The 16,677-nt window shown below is 37.4% G+C and overlaps 2 protein-coding genes across 2 annotated transcripts; both read right to left on the bottom strand.

Annotated features, from left to right (window-relative positions):
- Nucleotides 1-2,128: 2,128 nt before the first annotated feature.
- Nucleotides 2,129-5,455, bottom strand: sec11a (SEC11 homolog A, signal peptidase complex subunit). The gene is made up of 6 exons (XM_082181318.1): nucleotides 5,261-5,455; nucleotides 4,743-4,852; nucleotides 4,039-4,188; nucleotides 2,922-3,041; nucleotides 2,701-2,758; nucleotides 2,129-2,486 (listed from the first exon to the last, which is right to left on the bottom strand). Exons 1-6 carry the CDS (start codon nucleotides 5,309-5,311, stop codon nucleotides 2,436-2,438), a joined length of 540 nt encoding a protein of 179 aa, XP_082037444.1. The 5' UTR covers nucleotides 5,312-5,455; the 3' UTR covers nucleotides 2,129-2,435.
- Nucleotides 5,456-6,374: 919 nt separating this feature from the next.
- On the bottom strand, nucleotides 6,375-15,059 carry znf592 (zinc finger protein 592). The gene is made up of 9 exons (XM_082182464.1): nucleotides 14,203-15,059; nucleotides 11,817-14,010; nucleotides 10,843-11,021; nucleotides 10,554-10,727; nucleotides 10,317-10,461; nucleotides 8,150-8,410; nucleotides 7,951-8,063; nucleotides 7,717-7,858; nucleotides 6,375-7,635 (listed from the first exon to the last, which is right to left on the bottom strand). The coding sequence occupies exons 2-9, from the start codon at nucleotides 13,989-13,991 to the stop codon at nucleotides 7,183-7,185; spliced, it is 3,642 nt and encodes a 1,213-aa protein (XP_082038590.1). The 5' UTR covers nucleotides 13,992-14,010; nucleotides 14,203-15,059; the 3' UTR covers nucleotides 6,375-7,182.
- Nucleotides 15,060-16,677: the final 1,618 nt, after the last annotated feature.

The raw sequence follows: 16,677 nt of genomic DNA, 5'->3' as shown, positions 1-16,677 counted from the left end.
CTCAAATCCTCGGAACTCCCTGATTCTCCCACAGTATTCCCGAGAAGCTTTGAGGAGAACGGAGAGTCCTGCTGCTGGCTGTTTGAAATACTCTTCTTTCCCATGAAATGACCTGGAAGAAGACATATAAAATGATGCTGGGAAGTTGATTTAATAGTCGTTTTAACTGCACGACGAATTATAGCAATAAACGATGAATAAAATACCTGTCGCCCAGAGATTCCCACGTGGATGCACTTTAATTTTCGAAACTTTATTTCGCAGCTCCGTTAAATCGAAACTCACAGATGTGCTTAAGGATATGTTAAAAAGCATAATGAAAGCAAATAGTAGGGTATATTTGCAATGTCCATCTTCAGTTCTCAAAGCCATCTTCTCAATAGGTGGATTCCTCGGTTGAGATTCACCTGGTCGCGAGCTCTTCGTTGTGGTTCTTCTGCAGGCGGTATTTATACGGGACGGGATGCCGAACGGCTCTGAGGTCATAGTTTTAGTCACTGAACGACTGCGAATGTTTGAATGAGGATGGGAAACAAAATGTGACGTGCGTAGGCTGTGCGCATGCAAGTTAATAGAATTAATAGAACGGTAACACGTTTTGAGGCTTTGGGAATTCATAAATCATTCATTTCAGTAGTTATGAGTCGAATGTGTGACTATGTAATAAACTTGAGGAACTACTATGACTTATCAAGATTTATTTATGGATTAATTTGCTTTACAGTCTGGTTTACGTGAATCGTAATAAATGCCTAGCCGAGTTAAAAGATCTAAAAGGCCTAATGCACGAATAAAACATTTAGATGCATATTTTCTAAGCATATACATAGAGGTAAAATATCGCTTTTTTAATATTAAATTTTCATATTTATGATGATTCACATCTTAAAGGCTATATGGGTGTCTCCTAATAAAAGCACACAATAATAATACTTTACATGAGAGTTTTAAAAGGATAGTTCACCCAAAAATGAAAACACTGTCATTTATTACACTCATGTTGTTCCAAATAAGACTTTCGTTGATTTTCAAAACACAAAGCGAAGATCTTTTTAATGAAATCTGAGCTTTCTGTCGGACAGCGACGCAACTGGCACTTTAACTCTTCAAAAAGTTCATAAAGAGATCGTAAAACGAATCTATAATAATTGAGTGGTTTAGTTCAAATTTTCTGAAGAGATTTGATCTCTTTAAATGATGAACAGATTGAATTTAGGCTTTTATTCACATATAAATATTGATCACATACATAAACAGAAGCTCACCGAACCGCTTGACACTCCAGAATAAACTCTTCTTGAAGCTCAAACATGCTGCGTAACACGAGAATGAACCTCATTGGTTCTCATATATAAGGGGTAGAATCTCTTCAGAAATGTTGGACTTAACCGCTTAATTCATATATATAAGTTTCACAATCTCTTTATGAATTTTTTTGAAGCGTCAAAGTTGTGTAGCTGTCAATGGAGGGACAGAAGGCTCAGATTTCATTAAAAAGATCTTCATTTGTTTCGAAGAGGAACGAAAGTCTTACAGGTTTGGAAGGACATGAGGATGAGTAATCAATGACAGAATTTTCATTTTTGGGTGAAATATCCTTTTAAAAGTTCTAAAGTAGGGTGAAATTTAAAATGTAAAATTAAAATTGATGATAAATTACTATTTCCCTCTGCAGTTTGACTGGCCCATTGTACCCGAAACAGCTGGCCCATTTTACCTGAAACTGCTCATGCAAAATGGCACAACTGATGTTTCAAGAACTGTAGGGCCTAAATAATTATATTTTATTACATAATTTCAACACAAAATTATCAAAAACAGTCATTATTAATCATAAAAACACATGGAATAGGCATATATGGTATTGTATTATTGTCCCAAACGATTTACCAAAAAGGTAAATCGTTTTTAGCTGATAGGCCCAATTTAGCTGATATCATCATAATGCACAAATAAATCATTAAGATGCAAATTTTCTAAGCAAACAGAGGAAAATATATAGATTTAATTTTCATATTTATGATTCACATCTTAAAGGCTATATAGGTGTGACTTCTAATACCATAATACTTTACATGTGAATTTCAGAAAATGAAAATAAGAATGAATTTATAAAAAAAGAACACACTTTCGAATTTGACAACATTTTAATTCAATACAAAATTTAGCCTTTAAGAAAGAGTTAGACAGATCTTGACATATGGTGAACAAGTACAGCTGTAAAGTCAGATCAAACAAACCCAGAATTTGGTATGCATGGAAAATGAACAAATACAAATTCTTCCAGTACCTGTGTGTTTGCACTGTCATTGAACAGAGAGAATGATAATTTGACCTTTGTCTCTAAGAGCAACTGTAGAATTTTCACAAAAAGACACCATAAAAACTGGTCACAAGAGGGATGCGTTCCCTGACAGCATTACTCTTGAAAGTCTTCATTCTCTGTGTACTAAAACAAACAGCCCGAGCAAACAGAGCACAGCATACTGTCAAGGAACAAAGAAGAAGTGTTAGAACAACTGCAATGTAACAACTTATCACTTAAATTGCCCCCATTATGGTTTTTCGGATATTACCTTACATGTATTGTGAAATATAGCTGTTTGTGAATGTAAAAGGTGTGCAGAATGTAAAGAGAACCTTTAAAATACCATAATAGGGGCGCTTTAAACTTGATTCATCACATATTACATGGCATACCTTAAATTTGGGGTAGTCATTCATCAAAATTGTGACAATTCCGATGTAAGGCACAAACCTGTCATGGAGGAAGAGTGATCAGGAATGTGGTAATATACGCAAAGCAATGCAGGACATGGAATAGACTGATACTTACATTACTAGATCAGATTTGTGTGTGTAAAGGTGTCTAAGGATTTGACTACAGTGAATTATTATTGTACTTATCATCAAGATCTTACCCTCTCGCTCTGCCCACCACATCTTTCTTCTCCAACCAGTGCTGTCCCTGCTTGTAAAGACCTCGGTCATCCACAGAATTGTTGTCACCTTTGGTCAAGAACTTGATATCGCCATTTTCTCTGAAATCAGTAGGCATTAGTGTGATCGGAAGGAAAAAAGACAGTGTGTACAGAAAATCGCAAAAGGATATACAGTCTAAAAATATAAAGGTTCTCTAATGGCATTGATGGTTCCCTGAAGATTATCAAAATGTTCTTTACAATAAGGAAAAAAAAAATTCTTTTACGAACGTTTCACCTAAAAAAAAAATTTTCTTTGGGGAACACAGTGTGGAAACCCCCTTTATTTTACAGATTTTTAAGACTACACTGCCCGGACAAAAATTTTTAAAAAAAAATACTGTTTGTATTTAAATAGGCATATGCTAGAATCTATGATTAGATCATTATTTTTCTAGAATGTTATATGTTCGGCAAAAGTTATTTTAAGCCTAACTGATGGAGTGTGTAGCTTTTCATTTCTTAAACAACCATGTAGGAAGACACATCATGGCCATAGTCCAAATTTGACAATGTCAATATTCTTCAGGCTCAAAACTGTGGAAAAAATGGTTGGAAGGGAGAATGAAGAATCATTTTCACACATGAATTGGCACCTCTGAGTACCTGGAAATAAATGTTGAGATATTTCCATCAAGAGGTGCAAAACATTTTTTGCTCAAGATCTTGTATTGACAATGCAAGAGACCATGTATGAAAACACATTATTTTTACTCTGTTTAAAGTCTCTTCCAGCACACCCCAAAGACTTTCAATGAATTTAAGCTCTGGAGCCGATTCATGTTCAAACCTGAAGAATCTTGACATTGTCATCCTGGAATATGGCCATGTGTTTTCCTACATGGTTGTTTAAGAAATGAAAAGCTACACACTCCATCAATTAGGGTTAGAAGAACTGTTGCCATTCATATAACATGCTAGAAACATAATGATTACAGCAATAATGATCTAATCATAGACTCTTAAGCATTTGCCTATTTAAATCTAAACAGTGAATTTTTTCTTTGGCCAGGCAGTGTATACACCACATTCATTGTGATCTTATAAGAATACTCACTTTTCATGAATTTTTAGGACTCGGTGTACAATGGGAATTTCTCTTCCTTCGATCCTGAACACAACAATCTCTCCCACTCTGATTGGATCTTCAACGCGATTCGTGAGGAAGAGGAGGTCTCCTCTGTGAAATGCAGGCTCCATGCTTCCACTACAAAAAATAATAAAATCAACACTTTTATAACCTAGACATACTCTATACTTTATTGTCCTGTGCAGATTATGAAACATATGCCTCAATCAATTTTAAAATCTCCCAGCAGGTTTTATATTTCGATTCCCACCAAAAATCTGCTACAAACATAAATGTATCACACATTCATAAACAGATTTTCGAAATCGAAACATTCAGGTTCTACAAAAATTATGGACCTAAAAGTCACACAGCAACTAAAAACAACGCATGCATAAAGAAAGGTTTCCACACAATTTTACCAGTGCATTTTTATGACTTTTCCAGTTGTTTTTGATTAATGCATAAGGATATTGAAAACTCACTTTAAACCTGTTACAACAGTTCAACAAAATGAGCTCTAATGCTTCTGTAAATGACATTACAATCCAGTAAAACAGTCCTGGAAGGAACACAGTATCATGTAAAAGGTATCAGAGCATTCTGCAAAAACATCTCACCATTTTGTCCAGCACAAAAGTCAAAGCATTTGGTATGAGAGTGATGAGCCGGCTTCATACTGATGTCCTTACCTGAGAACAACCACAATCGGGCTTTCACTTCCAGTTACAACCATCAAGCCTTTCCAGATCATCAAGGCTGAAGATACAATCATTCCAAAATTCAGCACCTGATAGTAAAGCTGAAAAACACAATACATGATGCTCAACATCTGCTTTCTCTTTGTCTCCCAGTATGATAAAAAAAAGGTGAGAGTATGGGTTTTTAGCAAAGATGATGTAGAATTCAGACGTTTTTAGTCCAGTAGCTTAAAGTGAAAGTGTTGAAGTAACTAGTATTCAAATGAAATAGTTAGCAGAGAATAGCAGTTGGTGCAAAAAGCAGACTTCCGTTTTTATTCTCCTCTCCATCTGCTCAATAACAGCAATATGTAAAGTCAATCCAACCATCTTTTTTTATCTTTGCAACTCGCAATGAAGAGCATTAATACGTGTAGACCGTCAAAGTCACTGTCATTCAAGCTGACGTGTAGTAAGAGAAAGCGATGCAGAGGAAGCCCCGAGCTAACTGGCTAAATAAAAATACACACCTGACGCTTATTCATTCGCCGAACATCGTCGAGGAAATCTAATGATAACATCTTGACTGTACGTTTAATATGTATGGCAAAAGCCAATCAAAAACAATTGCAAAATTATAATTTTGGTGCAAATGTTTCGCCGCCACTGCTGTAGTTAGCGGATGCGCGGCGACTCTTCTGGTTGCGTTACTTCCGGTAAGGAAAAGGAGGGGGTGGGTAGTTGAGAGAGAACCAGGTTGTCGATTCTTTTTAAAATAAGTATTTGTAAGATAATACTTATTTAGCTCATATAACGTTATAACTAAACTAAAATTTCAATATTATGAGTATGATATTTTGTAAGAGCTCTTGGGTAAACAAGTAAACACAATAAAACATGCCCTGCTAGGTCAATGTCTGTATCTTTTTTGAATACATGAGCTTTTTGTAGTCAATACTAATATATATATCAATTATTTAATATATATATATACCCTATCCTGAGAAATATTCACTTAGGTAAAGAAGTAGTTTGTCACACTCAGTGTTGGGTATAACTAATTACTTAGTAATCTAATTACTTTTCCCTGGGAAAAGTAATGTAAGGGATTACTCTTAATGTTTCCTGTAATTTAATTAAAGTTACTTCTGATCTAATCACATTAAATACTATATTGACTATAAAACAATTCTATATAAAACAATAGTGGATTTAACATCAAAATGTAATGTTAAAATGTGTTTTTAATGTAACTTTCTCCCTTTAAATACTTTGGTCAGTTCAATAATAATGTATGCAGTTGTATTTTTGTTGTTGTTGAAAAGAATCAAGATTGCAGTTTTGGGTCTATTGTTCGACTGGTCGAGGTTGAAATGGTATTCAGAAAGTAATTAGTAACAAGTAATTCAATACTTTTTAGAGAGTAATTACAGTACTCTAATTACACTATTGAAGAATATGTGATATTAACTTTATAGAGTAACTTACCCAAAACTGATCTCAATAAGATAATCAACGTTTTAATCTGAAACATTGGTGAAATAACTAAGAAATGACAAAAAACGAGTTATCTTATAGCTTTATAGTTATAATTTTAAAGGCCCCCAAAACACCAAACCTCCACTGATAGCACAAACTGTAAAGTTGAGTCTCAGATGTCTTTAATATGTAAATTCTTCCTTTTTTTCCCCCATACAAGCATTTACAAAAGTGCTAAATTTGATTGTAAGAATGGCTCATTGAATATAAATGAGTAATCTACATGGAATGAATATGAAAATATATTTTCTCTGAGTGCAGATACCTGGGTTTAAGTGAATACCTTTCAGAATAATGTAATCTCCATAGTAGCAAATACTGTTACAGATGTTTAGCTTTGTGATACAAGTACGCTACCTAATAAATATAAAATAAACATCATCAGACATGCCCTTCCTTCAAGGCCAGCACAGCATAATCACCACCAACTATTGACCATCAAAGGGGCTTCAACATTTTTGGTGACCCTGAAAACAGCCATAATATTACATGACTGTCCCACTTATGGCTACAATATGTAACATACATAATATTTCCTGCATTGTAATGTACCCAAAACAGATTTGACATGGTACATGAACAAAAACATACAATTGCTCTGTAGAGAAACATTAAAACACACTGACATGATGCTTTTGCAATTACACAAAAATAAATTATGATTATCCACATACATAGGATGAACAAGCAAGCAGTAAAAAGTGACAATTATTTGCATGAATGTAACACTTAAGTTAATCCAAAATAATGCAATGAAACATTATTTAATATATGTGATATATGTGACTTGAGATATAGTATTTGACTGTAAGGCAACATGTTTGCAGTACCACATTTATAAGCTGCATATTCTGCAATCACATGCTTGCAATTAACTTGATTAGCAGCTTTCCACTGGAGTCCTTTCTTCTTTTCAGACCTTTTCTTCCTCAAATCCACTTGTTTCTGATGACTGTGTGTTGTTGCTGTCTGTGGGCTCGGTGTGGAGTTTGCATTCGTCCTCCACTGTGGACAGACCAGTCTTTTTTGGCAAAAGAGGTACAGTTTCATCGCTCAAGTCTGTTGAGTTTTCGTGTCCTTCCCCTGTCTCCTCATGCTCCTCTGGTTCTTTGACCTTGTGTACAATGAAGAGGTGTCTGCTGAGTGCTAGCTGAGATGTGAAACAAAGGCCGCAGTGTTGGCACTGGGGTGTGTTGCTATCGGTTCTGTGTTGAGGTATGTGTTCCTGAAACTGGGCCTGGTTTTCAGAGGTAAAGCCACATTTGGCGCAGCGATAAAGTGGCTTAGGCCGCTTGGCAGGGGTGTTGTATGATGTTCCCTCATTTCCTGGAACTCCATGGGCCTCCTCTGCTCTTCTTTTCGGCCTCTGAAAGAGGAAGTGTAGTTGTACACGCAGTACCTGAAGAAATGTTTCTATAAAATAAATAAATGAAGTATTTGTGATTACCTGGCCTGTGGGTTTGCCCACCTCCTGAGATGCTGGCTTTGCCATCTGGCTGAAATCTGGGTTCTTGATTCCATGCATCAAGCTGATGTGGTTCTTAAGCATAGAGTGTTTAGTGAAGGATATCCTCTCACTTGTGCAGTACCTTCAGAAAGCATCAAGAAAGATACAAATCAAGGTTGCACTCTTCAGATAAGAAAGATGCCAAACAAATCTAATTATATATAGTGGTTTTACCAGCATGTGTAAACCTTCTTTTTCCCATCGTGGTCACTGCGAATGTGTCGCTTAAGACTCAAGGATGAATTAAAGGACCTTTCACATTGTCGACAAGGATGCCTCTTTACACACTGCAAATAAACATGAATGTTCAAATGTTAAAATCTTGAATCACAAACTTGCTTAACTTCATATCGACTGAAGGAAAGGATCTCACCCTGCCATGGCTGGTCTTCATGTGATTGACGAAGGTCTCCCTGTCTGGGACCCACAGGAGGCATTCTCCACAGGTCCAACCAGCGTTCTTCATACTAACTCCAGCACTTGACTTCAGTGCAGCAGAACTCTCTCTTCCCTTCATGCTGGCCTCCTTAACCGGTTTGGTCAACCTTGGTTGGGGGTTTTGTGAGAAAGATATCGTCTCTGTCTTTTTAGGGCTTTTTTCTGCTTCACCTCTGAAAACGCCACCATGAATAGCCTGCAGATGAAAGAGACAATGTATTTCACTTTCTGAATGTGAATAATTATTTCAATTTCTAAATGATATAAATACACAAACACTTTTATTCTGATAGAAATGAGACAACATCTTTTGTACTGTGGGAATACAATGGCATTGGGAAAAGCAGTGGCAGATTAAACAGTCAAAAATAAATGACCTGCTCTTTCTTTCCTCGGTGCAACCACAAAAAAAAAAAAAAAAACACATATCTCTCCTTGCACTTTCATTCTGCCCTTTTCCATTTATTTTTCCATTTATCCTGCTGAACAGATCTAAACAGACCACATCAACTGAGACAATTTAAAATGCTTTCTCTGTGTTGACTGTATGCATCTCAAAGTTACAGCATTTTGCCTTATCTTTTGTTAAAAAGTTATTGTAATTACTTGAAAGCCAACCATCGCTCCTACAAAAAAAATCTAAGAACCTTGGTGTCACACTGAACCACCATCTGTCATTTGCAAGCACCCCCACCTCAAATGACGCTCACATCTTGACTACTACATGCCTCCCAGCATGCAATCAAACTCAAGCAGCTCACGAGGAATGCTATACATATGACCTCTTTCAAAAATATTTGGGTTAACTTAAAAAAAAAATCTTGCATTTTAGCATATTTTGCCAAAAATAAGTCATATCTGACCACAAGTCTCACCAGGTCAAAAGTATGAAAAAAAAAAAAACTATAGTGGCATTCATTATAAACAACATTTATTATAAATGCCAAACCTAAAATGAATTGAGCAAAACTGAAACTATCAGCGAGTGGGAAATGCACTATACAAATAAACTTTTGCTCATGTACCTCGCTCATTTAGCATGAATCCAAATGTGTGCTTTGCGCATGTTTTGTGTCCATGACACTGATTGGATTATATACAATGCTTTGGAATACGTTGCAGCATGATGAGGATGATTAAAATAACGCAACCTATATTCTGGAAAATATGGTATATATACAGTATTAGGTTTATTTAGACTGCACTTATTTGCATATGTACAGGAAGTACTTAATTCCTAGCAGATAATGTTCTAAATTGTCTGCTTGCCATCTGGTGATCACAACAGTCTCATAGCAGAACATCTGCTAAATGTCTTAAAGGGATAGTTCACCCAAAAATGAAAATTCTGTCAGCAATTACTCACCCTCATGTTGTTCCAACCCCGTAAGACTTTCGTTCATCTTCGGAACACAATTACACAAGCAGTGCTTCTGGGTTGTACGTCAGAACGTAGGCTCACTATTGGCCGACGCTGGTCATGTGTGTGATGCGTGTGATGCTGGCCAATTCAACCCACCAATACAATTCAAAACAATACAACCCAGAAGCGCTGCGCTGTTATAGTACGTGAACTCACTCAGAAGAAAATGAATAGTTGAATAAAGTTGTTATTTTTGTTCGTTTTTTGCGCACAAAAAGTATTCTGGTCGCTTGATAAACTTAAGGTTGAGCCACTGTAGTCACTTAGACTATTTTAACGATGTCTTTACTATCTTTTCTGGGATGGCAGATATTGATTACATAGAAGCCTATGAAAAATATCTTAATTTGTGTTCCGAAGATGAACGAAAGTCTTACGGGGTTGGAACAACATGAGGGTGAGTAATTACTGACAGAATTTTCATTTTTGGGTGACCTAACCCTTTAAATGTAAATGTCTTGTAGTGTCAAACAGAAGCATAATGTAGAAAATGTGCATGGAATGAACTCACACCTCCTTCCAAACACTGAATACATTATTCAGTGAAGATTTCCTTCAACAAGTACATTTACATGCATCTATAATCTATATAGTGCCAGTACTCAATACTACCGGCACTGCAGAAAGATTGGTAACGAGGTAACGTAGAACCAGTACATTTGACAACCCTAAAACAAACCTTGAAATGTTGTACCAAAAGTAGTTTTTCTGGGAAGAATGAAGTACACTCTGGACACTTGAACACACAAATACGATGATGAAAATGTTGATACAACAGCTGCTTCCTCTTGAAGACTGTTTCACAGGAACACTTGTAGATCATCCTGCACAGAATGAACCAGAAGTAACTCCTCGACAAAGTTCTAGGAACACTTACAGTATTATGACAGTATAACAGATCAATAGATGCACTTACTGATGGCTGGGTTCACTGCCGCCATGCTTGTTTTTTACATGCATCAGACAGCCGTCAGAAGTTTTGAAGGCTACAGGACATATAGTGCATTTATAGAAGACCTGACAATGCTTCTCCTCAATGTGACTCTTCAAGAGGGACAGTGACATGAAAAGCATTTCACAATGCAGACACCTGAAGGAAATTGCATTTGAGTGAATCAGAGAGGGGGAGAGAGAGAGAGAGATGACAACATTAAAGAGATTCACAGAATGTCTTTGGCCTTGAGGTCACAGTTCAAGGTACTTACGAGTACCCAATTTTACGGGCATAATGGAGACAATTTTCTTTCACATGCTTCTGGATGTCCGCCGAGCGACTAAGTGCCCCACATTCAGGACAGCAATAAGGGGATTTGTGTGTGTGAATGCGTTGATGGGCCCTGTAGCTGCACTTGTTGGGAAGCAGCATTGAGCAAACCTTGCACATCTGCATTTAAAGAAAGCAAACACAAGGGTCAATGACACAGCACTTGAGTGTACATGGCGAACGCAAGGAAATATTTTCTTAATGTAGTTTAAAACAAGTGCCAAGTTCTTAGAAATGTACTCGCATTGATTTTATGGGGTTTTGAAAAAATCTCATACCATTATGAAGTAAAAAGTAATACCATGTCTTCCTTGCATCTTGAAAACAGGTTTAACCATTTACATTTAGCAGACGCTTTTATCCAAAGTGACTACACATTTACATTCTTATCAGATTTTGCTTTACCTGGGAATCGAACCCATGACCTTGGCGTTGCAAGCGCGAATTTTTATTTTTTTATTTTTCATGTCATAAAATATAAATGATTAAAACAAGTTTTTGGGGGTTGCACCACATTAGAACTAATCTTGCCTTAAAATGTGAATGATCTGATATTTTAAGAAACTTTTAAAAGACCTTGACACAGTCATGAGGGTCTGTAGAGGTCCTTTCTATGATATCATTTCCTGTTAAAAAAAATTTTTTCTGCATATCGGTCAAATTACATGACTTGATTTGTTGGACAAACTTTATATATATATTCTAAAACAGAAAGCAGTGAAGCAGTTGTGTTTAAAAATCCTAATAAAAGATTATGAATAATTTTTTTCATAAATTAAAACATCAAAAGAGGTACATGTATGTTTAATGTTTTTTGAATAAAAATGTATTTTATGACCTATTTAATAATGTAGTAATAATTAACACTTTGTTACGCTTTGTGATTCCAGTAGTATTAATAATAATTTGACTCACCAGACCTTCAGCCTCCGATGATCTCTGATAATGACCTGCAAGTGCTGTGTAGTCTGACATCTGTTTATTACAGTCCAGACATTTGAATCCATGTCTAATAACTTTGTCGGGATAAAGTGGCAAGACTGCTTGGCCTTTGGATGACTCTGTGGTGTTGCTCCCGCAGGGGATCTGATTCACGGACTGCTTAGGTTTGGTGGGTACCAACATATGGTCAACCGCAATGGGCTTCATAAACAACTGAGTGCACTGCATCACCATACCTTTGTTCTTGTGTTCGCGAGCATGTGCCAGGAGAGCACATTTGTTGAAAAACACCAATGTTTTGGAGCAATGCGTGCATGCGACTTCAATATGCACACTCCTCCGGCTGTAATGGTAAGCAAGGCTCTTTTCCAGTCCGAACGAGTCTCCGCATTCTAGGCAGCAATAGCCTTGCGGTGGGAGCTTGATATTGGTGCCTGGTGGTGGACTCAGGTCAGGAACATATGTTGGCACTGGGTTTGAGTAATTCAACAGTCTGTTTAAGGTTCCAGCTGCAGTATTTGAGACAACAGCTCTTGTGTTTGGGGAGACTTTTTTAACTTGATGCACCAATGGTACAGAACTGCACACCATTGACGATGATAAGTGAGAGGGCTCCTGTCTGTTAGTGGAAGACCTTGCTGTAACCGAGGCAGCCACGCTATGTGGGACTAGATTTAGGTTTGCTAAGTGTAATGCCTTCGGAAGGTAGTTTGTATTAGCAGAAGAACCCATCTGAGCAGAAGAAGCCTTCCTTTGCTTGTTTCCACCATGTGTTGTCTTTAAGTTATGACTATTATTTTGGGTTTGAGGTTTCTTTGAGCTCCTTACCAATTTCGGGGTGGATTTGCTCCCCAATAAAGCGGTCTTCGAGGCTTCCTGATTTCCATCTCCAAAAATGACCTCCGAAATGATATCATTTGAACGATACACAGGCAATGTTTTCGAGAAGGCCTCTTCAACTGAGGACTGAGATGGCGAAGACCCAAACGGTGACGTGAGATCTTCGGTCTCAGAGTCTGGCAATATGCTTGTGACGGTGCGTTTGATTTCTCCAGATGAGGTTTTGATTGTCTTTATTCTGACTCGTGGTATGGCTGGAGGCGAGCCAGTAGCGACAGCTGGAGATGCTTTACCACTGCTGTCACTGCATATACTCATTGGGCTCTCAGGCTGTTTCACAAAACGTTTCACCACTTCTAGAGGACTTCTTGGGCTCCTTGGTGAAATGGGTATTTTTGGACTAATTTTCATGGTCTCTTTTGGGGTAACTGGAAAGTCCCTTGAATTAGTTTGCCCACCAGGATCCTTTTTAGCATTTAGGGCTACTAATGCATCAAGACAAGAGGACAATCTGGAGGAATGAGCTTTGTCGCATGGACGGGAAGAAGGACTAGTCGCCTCAGGGGTTGAATATGCATTTGTTCCACAATCCTGGATGCAGTCCCCCTTAGTCACAGAATCATAATTTTTTGAGCCATCACACTCGAGATCATCCACATCTTTTGAACCGTGATGTCTTTCATTGCACTTGTCTGTCAAGGTGGATGCATCTGGATTTCCATGACTGTCTAAAACAGGAAGAGACGAAGATGTAAAGAGTGAATTAGACGAGAAGTACGATGTCTCTGCAGATTTTGGACGGTCATTGATTCCATTGCTTTGAATGTCTTCAGATTCCGGGCTTGATATTGGGCTAAACTGAGGCATAGACGCTGATAGAGTGGGAACTTTTTCAGCCTTGTAGAGGTTGGGAATTTTTTCCAAGGAATGTCTTGAACAGTCCCCATTGACAGAAGAGTTATCCAGCCTTGGATAGCTAGAGAGATGTGTCTCCAGTGAGCCTGCAGAAGTTTTGAAACCATTTTGTAAAAGCTGCCCCAAATGAGAGCTCTCCTTCTCCACAAGATTTTCATAGGAGTTCTGACGGCTGGTGTTCTTTACTATAACACTGACAGCAGGGACATCAGTTGTAGGCACTGGGTGAGGGATCAAAACCGTGGCATCCATACACATCTCTGAGTGCTTCAGGTGTCCCTCTCCCTCATCTTGATTCCCATGAATGGCTTCTTTGGCATCCAGACTGGTCGCATCAGGGATGTCAAAGGCAGCCAAGAGATCATCAAAATCAGGTGTCTTCATATCACCCATGATTGAAGGTTTTCAAAACCTGAAGCAAATACAATATAGAATGAGAATTAAATCAAATGATATGCAGACCACATACAATCAATGTAAAACAATTTAATACCACAACTAACAGACATAAAACCACATTACAACTTTATTTAACATCCTAGATCTATAAAATATTGAATTGCAATGATGACTAAATACAAAATAAAGATTTAATAGTATTCACCATTTGATTCCTGGTTAGTTCATCTCAGCAGTTGTTGGTTTCCATTAGATTTGCTGCTGTGGACTTTCATCTGCATTGCACTGACACTTCCAGGAACTTCCATAGTACCAGTCCAGCCAGCTCAAAGACTTGTTTATGGAAACTTTGACTCCTTTCTAAGCAATTTAACATCATACTACTGTATTTCACATAACCACACTCATGTTTTTCTTCCAGCCAATTAAATATTACTCAGTATAGTTAGCCTGTCACCATCGCATAAATGAGTTTAACCTGAAAACTGTCGAATAATTTGTTTTAGACCGATAGAACACCTTTTTACAGGCGTTACATCAATAAAATAACACATTTATCGACAGTTATGGGCTTTTTGTACGAGGATGTTGGAGAGTTAGCTTTAGCTTATATGCTAACTGAGAAAACAAACCTTCGGCAAGCTAACAAATCGTTCAAAACATTGCTTACAGTCATATTGGTACTATTTCATTCCGTAACACATGACCTGTCATTTCTACCGTGTTTAATGTTAAGACAGAAGAGAGAAATGAAGAGAGCAAAGCGGTTCGTGTTGACAGAAGCTTTAGCTGTGCAGTCGGGTGCGCGCTTCTCTAACGTTAGCTGCTTGCATCCCAGCTCTGTAAATAACGCAAACCTGCGGTAATACTACAACAGTCTGCGGGTCTACAGCCAAACAAGCATTTAAAGCAACATTTTAAATGCCATGCAAATGGATGAGCAAGTCAGCGTAAGGTATGTTTGATTTGTGAGGTTTATAAAAGTGAGTTGTTTACAGTTGCCCGCTGTCTGCTAGCTAACAGCTCTCTCCCCTTCCTGTGTGCTTGAGAACCCCGCTCAACGCCACACACGGGCTGTGGCTCAAATACGTGCGAGCTGCCTACATAGACAGCATTTGTGGACAGGCATTTTTGAACATGCAAAACGCGCCTATGACGCGCAAAAATGCAGTTTATGCGCAAACACAGATATGTCTCCCCAAACTACAATAAAACAACAACTAGCGCGTGTTTATAAGAGTGTTTACATGCTCGGGGACAAATTACTGGAAAAAGTCGTATTACGTCCATAGACTGTACGTCTATGGACTGTACATGGATTTCTTTGTGTTTTTCCTGATCAATCTCTCTAGGCTGGCTAATACAAATGACGATGGCCATGACAATGTAGCCATATTCGCCTAGTGACCAAATAAGACCCATCCTGCGTCCCAATGTGCATACTATCCACCCTATCTGCCCTAAATAGTATTGACAATTACTAATGTCACATACTATTTAGGATGGATAGTATGCACACTGGGAGGCAGGCCCAGATTATTTGACCATTGTGATGTTTACATTTCTATTCAATATTAGAAATCAAAATACCTTAAACCTTTTAACCTTAAATTAGAATTTTTTTAAATTTAGGCAACACATGGTGTTTTTTCTGTCACATAGGTTATAGGCTAGCTAGATTAGATATAAGGTTAAACTAAGACAGACTTTGACAGGGTGGAAACGTTTTTTTTTTTTTTATCTTTCTCAAGAAACTGCCAAGAGAAAGGTGGATAGGATTAGGGTTAACTTGTGCTGATAACATGTAGCCTATGTGAAATATTGCTAATCACTGAAATTATCAAAAACAACACTCATTCCTTTGAGAATACGTAATTTTGATGATAAAGTGGGATTGATTGAGCAGTCAAATTATGTAATGAACTGATTTCAGAAATTGTTTCCAAGTTCCATCAATGATACAATTACAGGTCTATCAATTTCCATCAATGTCCAAACAATGTAACTGGACTCATCTAGTTCATAAGTCCTTAGCTCATCAAATTCCTCCTTGACCATTCCAACTATTAAAATATGTAGCCTCTACAAAAATGTAGATAAGCACCTAACACCGCCCTTCACTTTTAAAAATACCATTTCTTTTCAAACATTTTCATAGAGCGTATGCTGGTCTTTTCACCCACAATAAATACTTATTTTGCAAATACATTGACAGAAATTACTTCAGACCTGGGATCCCTTGCTTGTAAGACACTAAAAACAAAGGTCAGAATGATAATAAGCAATATCAATGTTTATGTGCTTGTCATTGTACAAAAATTTGCAGGAAAGACACTTGGCTGATATTAAAGAAATATCATGACTGCTTGCTCCAGCAAAGCACATAAAATGCCTTCATGAATGTCTGTTAATGTGTTTTGTACACATTAGACCTTCAATAAAATGCAGTGATGCACAATTCGGTCTATTAAACTGCAAGTGTGCGTCATCTTGTGTTAACTAAAAGGAATTAGGCACCATTTAATTTTATGACTGATTTCGAGTTTCCAAGAAAACAGTCATAGATTCCACATATTGTCTGATAGTTACATTTAATTGATTAATTCTGTAAACTTCATAAGCATTCTATGCTTCAAATCTTCAGTCTTCAGTCTACTCTCTTGAATGCATAATATACCAG

The sequence above is a fragment of the Leuciscus leuciscus genome, assembly GCF_965113295.1.
Source record: "Leuciscus leuciscus genome assembly, chromosome: 10".
Lineage (NCBI taxonomy): Eukaryota > Metazoa > Chordata > Actinopteri > Cypriniformes > Leuciscidae > Leuciscus > Leuciscus leuciscus.
The sequence above is the reverse complement of the archived record's forward strand: the minus strand, read 5'-3'. Positions and strand labels throughout refer to the sequence as shown.